Raw genomic sequence first — 17,859 nt, 5'->3', positions numbered from 1 at the left:
TCATATGCATCCCTTTAAAATAAGGAAACTCAAAGAAAGGGGTTAAACCATGAAACACAATTACATGAGGTTAATATAAAAAACAGTGACAAATCAGTATGCTAATTTGATATGTGATCCAATGAAAATAATTCCTGTTGGCTTTTCAAGACTTAAAATGGATTTCTGGATCCACTATGGCAGTAGTCATTTATGGCAGTTGGAATGAAATAACGGTTTCTTTAGGGTTTCTATCCTAAGGCAGTAGGTAGTAGTTTAGTATTATATACAAATAGAAATAAAAATTGTACAAAACCTGGCAAACAAAAATACTGTTCTGAAACAAAGAAGCTAGTATAAACTGTATGACATTCTAGGTGGTAGTGCATACATGACTTCAATCACTCATTCTACCTTAAGATAAATGAATGTGAGCATTTCGTGTTCTGTATGTTATTACGTTAACCTGCTATGTGCTATTCAGCAATAATGAGATGACAGCCTTTGTTACCCGACCATATGGCAGGTATTAGAAGTATTAGGGAATTCCATCATCAGCTGTAAATCACTAGATTTCCTACAAGTCAATTCACAGATGTAAGAAATATAAGAAGCCACATTAATATTTTTATTTATATATTTGTGCATTTCTAGCTTTATCTAAGTATCCAGTATAGCCAAATGACAACCTGCTACAAGAATAAATCTATTTAAAGAATATTTTCTTCCTAACAATAACAAAAGGTGCTAAAATGAAACCAAGCCCACCCAACTGGACTTGATAAAAATGTATTTATATACAAAAATATGAATTAAGTATAAAATTATAAATGTTAAGATTTTTAAACAAAGTTTTACTATTAATAATTGGCATGATATAAAGTGACTATAGGGTTTACACAGGTTGTACTATTAAAACAGGGAGAACTATACTAAATCATATGGGCATAAATTTTTATCTAAAATGAGCTGAGTCATGTATATTTTCAAGTTAAAAAAACAAAATTATAAACACATTACCATTTTACTGTGGTGAAGATATAACTATGCTGTTTTGTTAGTTCAAATTTTGTAAATCTGTATGCTCGCTGAAGTGTAACAAGAGTCTCATCAGGTCCCATTTTAAAGTCTAAACTGTTGTTATAACTAATAAGCACATATAATATAAATTTTGATAATTTCTATTGTCATTTTCTTCATTTCATCTTAGAAAATATTTTCAATCTATGTCAACAGAAGCACAAGTGTTTCCACATTTATTTCACTAACATTGATTTTTTTTATCCCATTTTGGCAAGTCAATGATTTTGAATTATGAATTTAAATTAAGGATTCACACAAGGTTTAAGTTCATGAGTCCTAGCTTTAAAATACAATCCTTTATGTTAAAATTCAGATTTAACTTGCTCAGCTCAATATCTTAAAGATTAGACTACCTTCTGTAATGTCTGCTCCAACATTTCTTTCTCATTCTTCTCTGGAGTACTCTTCTTGACCCCATCATCTTCACCATATCTAAAGAGTTGTTCTAGTAGAGAATAAATAATATATTACAGTACCTCGTATATTGCTGAAATTCTGTCCTGTCATTTTAAGGAAAAGCATTCTATAGTTTCTCAAATATGAATAATCTAGTCTATTTTATTGTCAAGTATTTGGCTAGTAAGTGAAAGGTGACCTTTTTCAAGGCTTTCAGTCACATAATTATGTATCTTTGTAGTGTCACTTTTTTTTGCAGTGTAAGATTTTCAAAAGTACAACAGATCTGCAGGTTAACAATGCCGCACTTTTATTCCTATTTTCATTCTTTTGTAGGCTGTTCCGTCTTTGCCTTAAAAGCAGAATTCATTGCCTTCTTATCTACACAGTCACTACCAGTTTTGTTCTCTGAATCTTGTTCCCTGCCAGGAGGATCAGAGCGATTGCTGCACAAAGCAAACAGTGACAGGATCCGGGTGGACTGAAACTCTAACACCCCTACCAGCACCTATTTTTCAAGTAAAAGATCATGCATTGGGTAGAGTAAACTGTAAAAATCACATTTCCAGAAAAACTGTGACTTTATAACAAATGGAAACCCAGGTAATGAGTGAAGTCGTTTCTACATATCATTCCTACACTGGCCATGTTTGACTACAAAACCTTTTCAAACAAGCAAAAATGTGCACACGACATATCAACAATAAAGAAAAAAGATAAGCATAAGACTACAGTTAATATTATTAAAATTGAAATACATTAAAATGTATAAATAATTTTTTCTTATGAGGTAAATTACTGTGACAAATTTAATATTTTCTTACTGAATTATTTTTGGGATATAATATTTCTGGAAAAATCAAAAAAGGGGACAAAAAGAATACATACAGCTAAAAGGATACATATCTGTGTTAGACTGGATGATTTTGCTTTAAAGTATGCTTGGCTGCTGTAGGTCAGTGGAAAACTTTGATTTATCAACAAAGGAAAAAGAAAACAATATTATTCTCTGTAGAGTAGAAATCCTCTTGGTATAAACAGTGACTAACAAGTTTGTTAGAGTGAATTAGGCATTTCTTTTGTCTTTGAAACATGACATATCCAATTAAAACTTCTGTACTCATGAAATAAATAGAACACTATCCTAAGGATAATAAAAGCTAGAATAGGTAGAATTTGCCACCTCGGGAATATGTACCTTTCCTTGATAATAATCTATTGGTTCCCAAGTTTCTCTTTCTAGTCCCCTAACACCATGGTGCTGAATTCATTTACAACACTTTTTCAGCAATATAGAAATAATATGCAAATACAATTCATCTGTTCTAGTCATTTAAATATCTGCCATAGTTCTAAGTGAAATATTTACTCTTAAAAATAAGAAAACAGTTCTATACACAAAAAGCATAGACTGTTAAAAAGATCCAAATAACTCCAATAACATAAATGCTCAAGACTGATTTAAAAATGAACCTGATTGCTGCTTTTGTGCTCCTGGGTGTGTGTAAGGTCCACTGCTGGACTGGTTGACCATCTTCCCTTGTGGTTTTCTGCTGAAAACTTTGTTTTTCACCTTGACAGGTTTTATAAAGAATACTCGAGTAGCTCAGCCCAGGCCACGGAGAGGAAAAAGGACCCAACTCCCTGCCCCTTGATTCTCTTCCCATTCAAGGAGCTCAGGATTTCGGAAATGAACCAAAAGGACCCAGTTAGAAATATCTTTGTCCTATGGTAGATGTGTGAGCACATGCTTCACCTTACTGGAGATTTATTTTTAATATTTTAGTTTCAAATGCTTTACTTTTATTTTTACTACTATAAAAATTCACTACATTCTTTCTTAGGAGTTTCTTCTCTCTGCATTTTTTCTTCTCAACTTTTAACTTTGCACATTCATAGTTGTTTAAACATTCTATCTTCTACATTTTTTTCTCTTCTCTTAATTCTCTTGGATTATGTTAACAAATTAAACTCTTCTGCAACTTTTTCTCCTCCTTTTAGATTCTCTCTTTTAGCTATTCTAACAAATTACTTTTTAAAAATCTATTATCTTTATGAAGGGTTGAAGAATATGACACCCCAGAATATGTCACTTTGGTGTATTGATTATTTTGAGCCATAGGTACTTGAAAAACAGCAAATGCAAAGAGGAGCTTTCTCTGAACTCTCCTTATCTAACTAAAGACCTGCCAAAAGGAACTCAAGTGTCATTATCCCCCCAACTAAAGTTCCATCAACCAGGGAAGATTAACTCATCACAGGAAAGGAGACTAGAAGTCCACACTATACCCAGACAAATGTTATCACAAACCATCATACCTCTCATCTGTTCTTCCATGGGCTCATTCATCTTCCCTAAAATCATCTACTCTCCCCTAAGAGGTCTACATCCCTTCCCCTCTTTCCCTATTAAGATAGCATGTAATCCAGAACTCTAAAGGCCACCTTTTTGAGTTACTCATTTTCCCCTGGGCATCTTCCATGTGTACATGACGTATACATGTTAATAAACTTCTGTTTTTCTTTGGATAATCTGTCTTTTATTACAGGAGTTTCAGCTAAGAACTCAGAAGGGTAGAAAGAAAATTATTTTTCCTCTCCTACAATTTTTTCTTTTTTACTGATCTTAATATGATGCTTCCTGCACAAACTTTCTTAAAGATCTATTTGTGATTGTATTAACTAGAGAGATAAAGAAAGGGGAATAGGTATCAACTTGTGTTTTGGCAATTTCCTAAAGAATATTACTATTTTGATTTCACTTTCAGAAAAAGGAAAATAAGAGTCATAGTGAGTAGGTTTTACTTTAGAAGGTACTTGCCATACAATAAGAAATATATATTTGGTCTTTGTTCCTGGATCCCAACACAGAGTTTCTAAAACCCTTGGAATCTCTTGAGTGATATGGTGAGGGGAATATCTTTCGTTATTCATAACAAGCCCCTTTCAACAATACCTGAGTTTACACTAATAAGGTGACTCTTGATGGGCCCCTAGATAGTTTCAGGATTGGAGTTGGTTGCCAGAGAAACCAATCATGTGATTAGAGGGTTGGACCTTTCAGCCCCACCATCAGGACCTCAAAGGAAAGGAGACGGGCTGGAGATTGAGTTCAATTACCAATGGCCAATGATTTAATCAACCATGCCTATGTAATGAAGCCTCTATAAAAACCCCTAAACAGTGGGGTTCAGAGAGCTTCCAGACTGGTGAACATATCAAGGTGCTGGGAAGGTGACACCCTAGAGATGGCATGGAGGCCCTGAGTCTCTTCCCCCATACTTGCCCCATGCATCTCTTCCATTTGGCTGTTCTTGATTTATACCCTTTATAATAAACCAGTAATAGTAAGTAAAGTGCTTTCTTGAATTGTGTGAGCTTTTCTAGCAAATAATCTGAACCCGAGGAGAGGGTTGTGGGAACACTCAATTCATAGCTGGTTGGTCAGTGATACAGGTGGCAACCTGAGACTCGCAATTGGCATCTGAAGTGGGTGCAGTCCTGTGGGATTGAGCCCTTAGCCTGTGGGGTCTGTGCTAACTCTGGGTTGTTAGTGTAAGAACTGAATTGTAGGATACCAAGTTAGTATCCAGAATATCAGAGAATTACTTGTCAGGTGGAGTTAAAAAATTCACACATCTGGTATCAGAAGAGCTGTGAGTAAAAACTCCTAATATCATTTTGGATAAATAAACTGAAATAAATATGTAATATTCAACAAGACTTGCCATGAAAAAAATTTTGTGTATTAAACATTGTCTCCTTAGGCAAGGTAAAAGCAGATCAGCCAACTATACTTAGAACCCATCTTCTCTGAAACGTAACCTTAAACTAATGAAAAATAAAGTCCCATTTCCAATGGGTAAACTGGAGAGCAAGAAATAAATCCTGTTTCTGATGCATAGCAAAGAATCTCAGTCAGTGGATGTGAGTGTAGTGCCTAGCATTTCTTTCTTGAGACTCAACCCATCCCCTTTGACTTTACATAGACAGGAGCCTTGAGAGGAATCCATGCAATCAGATAACTTTGAAAGAGAAGTAACCCATTTTTGTCACAAGCCACAACTATTCTGAGAAGGAGGTTTCTACAAAGAGAAGTGGGAGAACAGGAGAATAGATAGGAGTTTTTTTGTATCTTCTTCATTGTCAACTACACTCAATAAATAGTCTTCTTTGCCTTAAACATAAAATGTCTTTGGGGCCGGCCCCATGGCCGAGTGGTTAAGTTCGCGCGCTCTGCTGCAGGCGGACCAGTGTTTCCTCAGTTCGAATCCTGGGCTCGGACACGGCACCACTCATCGAGCCATGCTGAGGCTGCGTCCCACATGCCACAACTAGAAGGACCCACCACTAAGAATATACAACTATGTACCAGGGGGCTTTGGGGAGGAAAAGGAAAAAAAAAAAAACCTATAAAAAAAATAAAATGTCTTTACTCAAGTGTCCTCAATTCTGTTAATTCATGTGGGTGGGTTAGGGAGATTTTAATACACTATCTTTAATTCCTCTAACTAGCTAGGAACGATGTATAACACCCTTTTATTACTATTAAGCTATTCTTTCAACTCATAATTTTTAAATATTTTAAACAGTTTATTTTCTATGTTCAAGTGTTTTATTACATTTTAATTATTATTTTTACATTTAAATGAATTAGCCATGTGAAATTTAACATTTTAATTTGTGTTTCTGGTTTCAAGCATATTTCATGTTACAAAATATTTGTTTTAATTTACTTTTGTTTCAATTGATTTTAATATTTTCCCATATTCCTAATATTAATCCTTTTGCTTCTTTTAAAAATTATTTCTTAATCTTAAAACTCCTATTTTTAATCTTTTATTAGTTATTTTATATATATATTTTTTAATAGTGACAGGAGATTTTCACATATTGAGGGATATGGCATAACTATCCAGCTTCAAAACTGATCAGCTTAAACTAAAGAAGTTTGAATTACTGCCTATCAAACATACATTGTACATCTGCTTTAACCAAGAAAGTAAAGAATGCAGTCTCTTAAGATAAGAATGCAGCATACTTCCCCTCCTACACCCTATTGGTAACATGGGTATTACTCCCTCTCCTGATGTCAGGGTCACGTCAATCTGCTAATTTGTAACTGAATACCTCTTTGAGACTTTGATGAATATGTATCTGAGCATGTTTAATGTATGTTCTTTGTTCTAAAAAGGTATAAGACTGTACTACAAACCAAGTTTCTCTGGAACGCTTTCTTCCTTTCTGGAAAAGACCTTCCCGGGTTATAACACTCACGCTGGATCAAATAAAACTCACCTTATCTCTCTTATCTATAGAATGGTTATGGGTTATTTTGCATTGACAATAGCAACTACAAGGAAGCATGATCTTAAGCATTATAGCAGCAACCAAAAGATTACACACACACACACACATACACACACACATAAAGAACTGCAGGGGAGCAGAATTTGCCACCATAAAATGTGTCTCTTTGGCATGAAGATTATTTTAGGCTGATTATTTTTAAGAAATAAAGGATTCAGGAAGTTTTTATTTTTATCTCCCCCTTACCTGCCTAAAAGAATTTAGATAGAGGACGTAGTCCAGGAAGAGAACTATCACTGTAGATAACTACAGTATAATATGAACTAAGTGTAGTCGACAAGGAGGAACCTAGCAAAATCTGTTAAAATTTCTCTCTGTGTCCCATTGTTTCTGCATGGACCAGCAAAGATTTGCTTACCAAACATCTGCTCTTTTCATCTTCATGTGAACTGTCTTTCTTCCCTTTGAAGTCCCAGATCCCTAACCCCTTCTTAGCTCAGGACAGACATAAGCCTCAACTGCCTGACTGTCTTTGTCTTATGGAGCGCCTGTATGTATGAAATTAAATTTGATTTTCTCCTGTTAATCTGTCCCATGTCAATTTAATTCTTAGAACAGTCTGAAGAGCTTAGAAAGGTAGAGGAAAATTGTTTTCCTCGCTGACAGTGTACATTTTATATGTACAAATATATAGAATACATTGAGGACACAGAAGAGAAAGAAGATAAAGGTATAGGAGGGCAGAAGATGCCACCCCAAAATATGCCTCTTCGGTATAAGGATTATTTTGAGCATATTATTTTCAGAAACAGCACACATAGGAAAAGCTCTGTAAACAAAGAAGTTACCCTTCTGCAAGGGTAATTTATAAAGTAAATCTCCATTTGTAAGGGTATCTCCCTCTCTGTACCAGGAATAGAGGGATGCCTAAAATACAACAAACTCTTATCAATGGAGAAGGCACTGAGTTAAATCAGCATAATAAACCATACTCTTTTTTATCCTACATTTTCCTGGTCACCTTCTCATACCTGATCTCCTCCACATCCTTCTTTTTTTGTTTCAGCTGAAGATGGTATTTAAGCCCAAATTCTAAGCTATCTCCTTAGGGTACTCATTTCCCTGGGTATCTCCCATGTATAGGTGAGATATACATGCTAATAAATTTGTTTTTCTCCTGTTAATCTGTCTTTTGTTACAGGGGCCCCAGACAAAAATTTAGAAAGGTAGAAGGAAAATTATTTTCCCCTCCCTTTCAAATGCTTCCAATAGGAGGTTAATCCAGTCATTAAAGATGAGTAAGTCTTTTTCAGATGGAACTGACAAAGAAAGGAAAAGAGTACTACACATAACTGTCCAAAAGTAATCAATGGTAAAGCACATTTGGGGTTTTATTTTGCTGATTTTCCTATTCCAGGATGTAAAAATAAGGCTAAACATATGAAAGATAAGGCTAAAGAGGTCAGCAAGGGCTAGATTACAGTGGGATAATGGAATGCAGTCTTCATCCCGTATCAGTAGGAAGTCACTAAATAAGAAAGTAGTAAGAGATCAAAAAGTCTGCACATTAACATACCAAGAACAGAGCCAGAAGGAACCCTCTTATGCTGGATCAGACAGCAATTATACGTGGTATAAAACAAAATTGCACTCTGACTCTCCCCTTCTTTATAAAATGTACTGCAAAGGTTTAGAAACTTCTTGTTTATCCTCTTTAAATTTTTAGGTGCTTAAGTATAGTCTCAATATTTTAATGAATATGTAATTAAATTATGGCCATAAAGAATTACTTAATGTTAATTATTCTAAGAAGTAAGTGATATTTTGATAATTTTACTTCTTTTGAAGAATTTTTGGCTTCATTTGAAAAAACCTGAATGTGTTGAAAGTTTTCCCTTGACTCACCCATGAGTTAAAGCAGGATGACCATATCTCAAGGCCTGATTTTTCAGTCAGGTTCTTTTGGTATGCATCTGCCCACAATCTTGTCTTAATAGTAAGTAAACTTGAGATACTTGCCAGAAATTCTAAGTTCAATCTGTATGCTACCCAACTATTATGAAAGTACCAGTGTTTGGGTTTTTTAAAGTAATATTTATTAAAGCTAACCTGAAATTTATAATCCATTTACTCCATCCTAGATGCTTTATTTCCTAGATTGAGCCAGACCATCTATAAAGTCATATATTTGCGACCTCTACTAACAGCCCTAGCATACTTTCTTTCATTAGTTTATACTTTTATATCATGCTACGGTAGTGTATTACTCAGCAAATGCTTACTCCCTCCTCCTCTACCTTCACGGGAAGAGTACAGATCCCTGCTCCATAGGTGTTGAACTTGGCCATATGAGTTGCTTTGACTAAAGGAATGTAGGTATAAATGAGTATGTATCTGTTATAAGCCTAAAACTTAAGTGTGTTTCTTCTCTCCCCTTGGAAGTTTTCAATATCTGCTTTGAAAAGAACATGTCCAGGCAGTCACTGCCCCCTTCAGCCTGGGCCCCAAGATTGAGACATGTGGAACGGTGTGAACCCAATACGTAGCCTGAAGTACATCTGCCCCAGCTGATCTGCAGAAATCAGAAGCAAGATATAAATGTATATTATTGTATGCCATTGAGATTTTGTGGTTGTTCATTCTATAGTAAAAGCTGCCAGACACAGAAATTGGTAATTATAAGCAGGGTGCTGCTATGATAAAAACCTAAATTATGCAGGATTGATTTTGGGACTGGGTGGTGAGTAGCAAAAAAATACATTACAGGAGGCTGAGAAAATGGTGACCATGGTATGTAGCGGCAAACAATTGGCAAACTGCCATCTGGCAAAACATGGAAGACAAAAAATGCAGCTAATGAATTTATAATATTGAGTAAGGAAGTTTCAACGCAGAATGCTGATAGTGTGAGTTGGTTGTTGCTGGCTGCACTTGACTAGGTACTAAAGGAAAGAACTGAGCTCAGAAAGGAAATGGCCATAGGCATACAGAAGTACTTATGTTCCAGTACTTTCGAGTTGGAAAATGAAAGTGTTTCGCATCATATCAAAGAAGGAGCCACTGAATCATTGTCAGGATAAAGGTCAAATCCAAGACATTGACAATAATGGGTTTGGTTGTCATGACTGTTCTTAACAATCTTGGAAAATAATAATGTGATGCTTAGTAGATCCTTTCAGCTAGACAAAAGGACTTCTACAAAGACTATGGGTGAGGGCCTAAAAAAGTCTCATATGCTCCCCCAATCCTCCACAGAAACTCATATTGATAGTAGTAATTGTTGCTAGCAATATTTAATAAAATGACTTACTTTAGCCAAAGAAATGTGGGTGGAAGTTACAACGTGCCAGTGCCAAATCTAGGCCTAAGAGGCTCTGCATGTTTGTCTCTTTGTGGCCAAGAATCAGACACATGTAGCAGAAGTTAACTCGACTTGCAGCCTGAAACAGTGATAGATCAGATGACCTGCAGCAAGGAGAGTTGCTTTAGCCAACTCACAGACTTACAAGCAATAAATAAAGGCTTCCTGCTGTTTATGGATGAGTTTTCATGTTTGCCTGGAAGAGATTCAGAACAGGCTTCCCCAAGATGTGCCACTTTGGCATGTGGATTATTTTGAGCTGAAGGCAACTGAGACCCTGAGAGTTCAAGAGAAACTTTTAAGAATTTAAAGAATTTAAATTGGGGTTCTTGCCCATAATAAGAGTTATTGCCAGAAATAACTTTTTATGACCTATCTGTATGGTAGGGCAAACATCTAATTACTGAACATCTGCTCTTTTTTTATCATCCAGAGAATTACCCTCTTCTATGAAGCCTCAGGCCCCTAGCCCATTCCTTTGCTCAAGATGGCACAAATACCTCATTTTACCTTTCTGTCTTCAAACCTCTCATGAATGTGAGGTCTCTGAGTCTCTCACGTATGTGGGGTTCCCGTATATACAAAATTAAATTTGATTTTCTCCTGTTAATCTGTCTCATATCAATTTAATACTTAGACCAGCCAGAAAAACCTAGAAGGGTAGAGGAAAATTTCTTCCTCCCCACAGTTGGCATAGTCAGCAGGATAAACTTCCCTGGCTGCACTCTGATCCCTCTGAGGCTGCTGCAGCTGACAGATCCTGGGACATCTGACAAACACCAGCAGAAAGTAAGACTTCCTGCCCCATCATTCTCCTGGATCTCTGCCATTGCAGGGTCTACTGAAAGCAAGAGTAGTAAGAGTCTTTTTCTCTCTTTCCTAAGTTTAGATTAGCAGGAGAATATTTGTGGAACTAGTTTCTTAGGCTTAAGCAACCCTGGTAAATTTGATAGACTACTTTGCTAAAGTACTCTAGAGTACTTTTCCTCCAAGAGAGGGTCATTGTTTTCTGTTCTCTGCCAGCCAGAGGATGCATATGCATCTGGCAGGCAGCCGAACAGGCTATGGATCCAGGCTAAGGAAATCTAAACCTATTCTACTCAAAAAGGGGGGAAATGTGATTCCCTGCATTTTGGAACAGCTATTTAAAAACAGTGCCCCTCAAAAGTCTTAGGCTAACTCAGAGTGAACTGTCTGGATCTTGTGAGGGCTGCATTGTTTTGCACTCTCTTGTGGAACACCTCCTGTGTTCTTGGTTAAACTATAAAAAGGCTTATTGGTTTGAGTTGGGCTAATAGGATCCTACTCATCAATAGCCAGACAATAGATCCTCTGAATTGGAAAAACTTCTAAATTGGAAAAAACTTTTAGAGAGCTCTCATATCTCTCATATTTGTATAAGAGCTAGCCACTGAGACTCCCTTAATAAGTTGAAAGGACAGAAATTAGAACAAAAATTAAAATCCACTCAGACCCCTTCCAATTTGCCTTCAGACATTTGCAGATATTGTAAAAAAGAAAAATCAGGACTTTCAAAATACAATTGTCTGGCATTTAAGGAAAAAAAAATAATGTAACAGCTAGACTTAGGGACTCCCTAACAAGATAAAAGAACAGAAAATTAGACTTAAAATAAAAATCCAACATAAAATCCTCTTCTTAAAATCTGGCCCCATCTGCCTGTTTTAACTTTCCTACAAGATTTACAGAAAATACTCCAGCCTAATCTCTAAGAATATACAGGTTATTCATGTAAATGGTGAAAGCCAGAAAATGAATTTAGCAGAAGCACCAGGGACATGCAGTAGGAGTTGCTTTGCTGGACTCTATAATCAGGCTCTGTCAGCTTCAGGCCTTCCTAAGCAATATCTTTTGCAGCTATATCCCAGATCACCCCCCGCCCCAGCTCTGCCCAGTGAATTCATGTCCTCTGGACAGCAGCAGATCTTTTGAATTATAAAGCCTTTTTTCCTACACTTTCAGAAGATCCTACCAAATACAGAAAAGAATTAAAAGATCAGTGGCCATTCTATAGTGCCCAGCCAAGGGAGCAAAATAAAATTTAACATTGTCCCTTCCTTTCCAAATCCAGACCCATTAGTTATTGACCCTTTCCCTACCAGGAATAGCTATTGCCTTCTTGCTTGTCTCATTTTGTGTCCTAAGGGCTGGGCTTGGCTTTCTGCCTGCCTGGGACATGCAGGCTGTCAGCCTTTCTTTTGTCCATCTTTAGGAGTGACTGGATCTTGGGAAGGTAACAACCTTTGGGGATGCCTCTTGGGTCCATGGAGTTGTTTAATACTGCCAGGAATATTTACTGTTTGTCCTAGCTAAAAACTGGCAAGATATTTAAAAGAATTTTTTTTAGTAGCTCTATGCTCAAAGGTTGGCCAGAAACTGGAAGGTGATATTCACAGCCTGATAGGAATTTTATTAGGCCTTCTTCCCTCATCTAAATAAAACTAAGTACACAGGAGGGAAAGAAGCAAATTAGGAATGATGTAGTTGGATGGGTAAGTCAACCTATGATGTCTGTCATTTAAGTTACAACCCAACTCCTGAGGAATTGAGAGCAACTGTCCCTAGATTATAAATCTTTGCAAGACTGGAAATGCAGCTCTAAAGGCAGTTCAGATGCCACCCATTCTTTTTGACCAATACTGAAACCTCCTCTATTTACCTCAAAAGGCTTGTAATCTCTCCAGGAATCTTATCGAGACCATCCCCAATTCCTAAGACTGAAAGAAAGAAAAAAGGAACAGGAGGTCTTTTAAAAATACAAAGAGCTATAGAAGAACCCTTGCCCAAAATCTAGCCCACAGCTTCTATAAGATTACTTGCCAAGAACAAATACAAATCTTAAGTGTCTTCTCCACAAATATTAGTAGAAAAAGCTTTAGCCATCTAAGCAGGCAACCTTAATTTATTCCATCTGCCAGAAACAGTTTTGATCCAACTGTTCTTTTACTAACTAGTTAGTTTTACATTATTATACCCACCTTGTGGATAAAATTTTAAAACAAAAGCTATTTAAGGACTCTGCTTGCATCTGCCTATCTGTGTATGTCTATGAATGTATGCTATATATATGTGATATTTTTCTACCTCCAGATGGTATTGCCAAAATTAATTTGTAAAAGAGCTCTATTTAATTAGCTTAAAATTGAGCACTTATAAATTAAATATTCTTAAAGTTCTCAGAAATATAATGAAAACTAGCCCAAGTGCCTTTCAGGTTCATGTAACCTGGGAAAATATTCAGTACTAAAGCTAGTTTAAGTTTGTTAGATTAATTAAATAGGCATGTCTTTAGAGTTATCAGCAATGAATATAATGTAGACATACAACTTTTATTCTACCTGGGTTTATTAGTCAAATAAGTTCATTATATCTGTGTTACAAAATTTGTCAGTGAAAGAAAAATAACTTAGAACGATGGCTGACTTTGTCTAATATCTCATGAAATTTTTGTGAGTAATCTAAATATAATTATTGGGAAGAAGTAAATTAAATAAATCTAAGTAAGATAAAAGGTTTTTAGGTGAACTTTTTAGCAATAATTATGTTTCATGGTATATGTATTTAAAGAAAGCTTCCAGAATCTTTTTGATTACTTGAAACTTTAGAGTTTTGCTAAGTTAAATGACAGCTATTGATAATGATAGATGATTGACAGAAATTCTGTGTATATTTAGATCATTTCTAAATAAGATAAAATACTGAAGCATTAATTACTGAACACAGGTCTATCTACTTTTGGCTTCCTTTTACAGAGAAACTAAAGATATTCATGTCTATCAATGAACATGTTTTGTGCCACACTAAGAAAAAAAAGGATGTGAGGTATGGAGATGTGTTTTCATTAAGGGAAATGAAAGTAATTTTGTCCTGGTTATTTCAGAATGGAATGAATGAGAGAGAGAATTTTACCTTCTGTAATTAACCTGGCTAAAGCTGAATTGTATTACAAGGGTTTCAAAAATAAGTATTAATATCAATAATGTACTTATGTAAATTTAAAACTTAATATTCCTTCATCTTTAAAGAGGATAAAGATTTCCTGTACTATTGGCATGCTCCTGATAAGAGCTTATAAAAGGAAAGCAAAGACGTTATGTTTGATCAAAATAATTTTCTGTGTTGCCCTCTTTGATATTTTTGACAAACTTCCCAAAATCAAATTCTAAATGAAGTCTTTTTGACCTGGAAATAGGTCAAAAAGAGGGTCCCTAGAACCTAAAAAGATCTGTTTTCTCTCCTTATAAAAAGAGAGATGTTAAACTAATTAGACTTATTTGGTATGTTAAACTTCATGGGTAACATTATCAAATAAAAGATGATAAATTTTCTTTGGTTGTATCGTATGGGTGAATGGTATTACTATAAATGTCCTAGAAATTACACGAAATTTCAAAAGTTCTGGTATGCCCTGGTATACCTTTATCACTTGTAATTCTCGTTATCTTAAAATGTTGTATGTCATAAAAATAACCAAGTTTCTTTCTCAGATGCATTACAATGCTGTCTTTTGCCATTTAGAGACAGTTATTGTTTTACTCTGATGCTTTTGCAAAAATACTTCAACTTCAAGAAGATTCATAGAAAGCACTTTTTGACAAGTATAGGTTTCTGATAACTTTCAGATCATACCATTGAACTGGGTAAGAAATTACAGAACTCTAATGGAAAAACTGATGGCTTCATAGAACTGCTAACGAAAAAACAAGATCAACATGAATTAATTACATAGGACTGAATGAAGTGATAAATATAATCACAATTTTTATGATTTTTATCTGAAATATTTTTTTAATCCTTTGTTTCCCAGATATAAGAAAATTTTTATTTCTCCTAAGCTAACTATGACTACAGGAATTGGTAAATTATACCTTTATAAGCAAACTTGAAACATATCTTTTTCTTCCTACCCGATCACTTCAGAATTTGGAAACTCTCTGTGAGTATTCCTATTTTCATGATAAAATTTTTAGTTGCATAAGTTCAATAAGAATCTGCTTTCTTTGTAGCAGGACACAATTGGGAAACATTGGTTATACTACCAAGGCTTTGACTGAAGTCATATTTGAGAAAGACATGCATAGACTCAGATATGACTAAACAGCTTTAAGGACTGAAGATTGATTTTATGGAGCCAATAAAACATCCTGGAAAAACAGCCTCAGACCTTGGTTACAGGGTTCCCAGCAGCCTTACCAGGTGAGTAAGAAAGATCACTTCCTGGCAGGCTCAGGAACCTCCAGATATTTTAGATACTCTGAGAAGAGAGCAATTCACTCAAATCTATACGTATTGCTAGCAAAGTCTGATGATAGTCCTTGGCTTGGCTTTCCCAGACTCAAGAGGGCTTTCAAAAATTCAATCTGAGATTCCTTATGGAAAGTTCCAGCAAAGCATATTTAAAAGAGCTTCCTATATGGTTAATCACTATTCTTGATGCATTTATATAAATCACAGGTCAAGTTTATTGAACTTATTTTGCAAAAGAATTAGACTTAATTTGGCTATCTTTGGTAGAAATGAGGGTGATCTTAGAGAGAAAAATTATGTTTCAATAGAAACTATCACACACTTTTGTAGATGTTAGATTCTAGTGCTGTTCACTGTCTTTTAAGCTTTCATTTACTATCTGTAAACCAGACTGTATCCTAAATTCTTCTATTTTGCTCCGATACTTGGCTACAGACCTCCAAATTACCATAAACAATTTTCTCCCATCTTTTTGACTTGAAATCATTGAAAACTAAAAGTGTTCTTTTCCCTAAAGACCTGCAAACAGAGGCTGAATAATTTGACATAAACTTAAGAGAGGTCAGCACAACAGCCCATGCCCATGTTTAGACAATCTTTGTGCCTACTGTTATGTAAGCCACTTAGAAAGTTTACCTGAAAACCTATAACATCATCAGAGACATGTCAAAGTGCAAAAGATGATTTGACCCTGACATCTAGAAATCTTCTTGACTGGCTGCCCCTTAACCTCAGAAACTGGTTTATAATTTGCTCCAACCATTATTAATCTTTGTTTTCCTTTGTTTCATAGAAATGTCTCCTATTAAATACCTGATTACTTGCTTACACAATACAGGCCTAACTTTGGGATCCCACCTGCAAGAATGTCTCCTGAAACTGTACATAACTGTTTAACTGAACTTTCTAACCTATTCTCTAAACTGAGAGACTGATTCAATGAGTTGGAGCAATCTACCAAACCAACCTCTGGAAGGTGAAATTTATGAAGTTTCAAAGGCGGGACTAGAGGGGTTCAGAATAGGCTTCCCCAGGTTGTGCCACTTTGGCTCATGGATTATTTTGAACTGAAGTTAATTGAGAATCTATGAGCTCAAGAAAAACTTTTACCTCTCCTTTAAAGAATTTAAATTGGAGGCCTTTCCCACAAGAAGATTTACTACGAGAGATAACTTTTTATGACTTATCTGTATGGCAGGGCAAATATCTAATTACTGAGCATCTGCTCTTTTTATTGTCATGTGAACTACTCTCTTCCCCTCTGAAGCCTCAGGCCCCTATCCCATTCCTTGGCTCAAGATGGCATGAATACCTCATTGTACCTTTCTGTCTTCAAACCTCTCATGTATATGAGGTCTCTGACTCTCTAATGTATGTATTCCTGTACATACAAAAGTAAATTTGAGTTTCTCCTATTAACCCATCACATGCCAATTTAATTCTTAGACCAGCCAGAAGAATCTAGAAGGGTCGAGGAAAATTTCTTCCTCCTCCACACTTGTTTGTTTGTTGCATTCTTTGGTTGATAAACAAACCTTTGGCTTTCAATGAAGAATACCATAAACAGTGGTTTTATGAACATACTTGTGCATCTGCAGTAAAGATGAAGGATTCCTGATCCCAGTCAAATCCTATATGTCACTTTTCAGGCCAGACTAGAGGTAATTACATTCTTTACCTGGCATGCTTCATACAGGAAAGCTCCCTCCCCAACCGGACCTGGTGCAGTCAATGGACTACAGTCCCTGAAGAGAGTTACAGTTAAGGACTCAGCTCCCCATGGCCAACTACATTTTTATGCATATCTGTATTCATAGCCTCAGTGCCTCCACTAGGCTTCCTCTGAGAGCCCTCCTTATTGGGGACCCTTTGGCTAAGGCCTTCTTCAGGTGCCTCTGCCAACATATTTGGTGGTTAGGGGAGATGGTAATCCTGAAGACACTTTTCTTCATTCAAACTCAGTACTCAGTACCTTTCCTCTCCTGGCCCTCCCCCTTCTCTCTCTCCCAAGACTGAGGTCAATAAAAACGCAGGAGACTTTTGTTCAGGGCTCCTTTGGCAGTGAGACAACCCCTACGTCTGTGCGGATCCATCTGATCCTCAACTGGCATGCAGTTCCATGGGGGAAAATGGAACAGGAGGAGTTGGCGCTTTCTCCACTTTAGCCTCTTGCTTATACAGTAAGTGATTAAAGCCTTGACTATTTCTTTTACTTTGGCTTATTATCTTAAATCAGCCACTTGGATACCTGGCAGCTCAGTTCTCTCCAGCTGAGTTGAGCTCCTGACAGAGATATTCTGGGATTATTTTAAAGATTCACTATACTATGAATTGCAATTTTCATTAAAGAGAAATTTAGTGTGGTAGAGGATTAAGGTGTTCATGTGGGAGGTTTAGAGGAGGTGGAACTGATTTGAGAGAAAAGGTAATGAGCTTTTTTTGAAGGAAAGACTTAACTTTTA

At 36.0% G+C, this 17,859-nt stretch overlaps 1 protein-coding gene across 3 annotated transcripts in view; it reads right to left on the bottom strand.

The window, feature by feature from the left end:
• Positions 1 to 17,859, bottom strand: part of CNTLN (centlein) — a 314,336-nt gene that overhangs the window by 114,028 nt on the left and 182,449 nt on the right. For all 3 annotated transcript variants that reach the window (XM_046664977.1, XM_046664979.1, XM_046664980.1), the window contains exon 14: positions 1,416 to 1,507. In XM_046664977.1, coding sequence (XP_046520933.1) covers positions 1,416 to 1,507 — 92 coding nt within the window. The remainder of the gene's footprint in view (positions 1 to 1,415; positions 1,508 to 17,859) is intronic.

The sequence above is a fragment of the Equus quagga genome, chromosome 6 (assembly GCF_021613505.1).
Source record: "Equus quagga isolate Etosha38 chromosome 6, UCLA_HA_Equagga_1.0, whole genome shotgun sequence".
Taxonomy (NCBI): Eukaryota; Metazoa; Chordata; class Mammalia; order Perissodactyla; family Equidae; genus Equus; species Equus quagga.
This window is presented reverse-complemented; position numbering and strand designations above follow the sequence as displayed.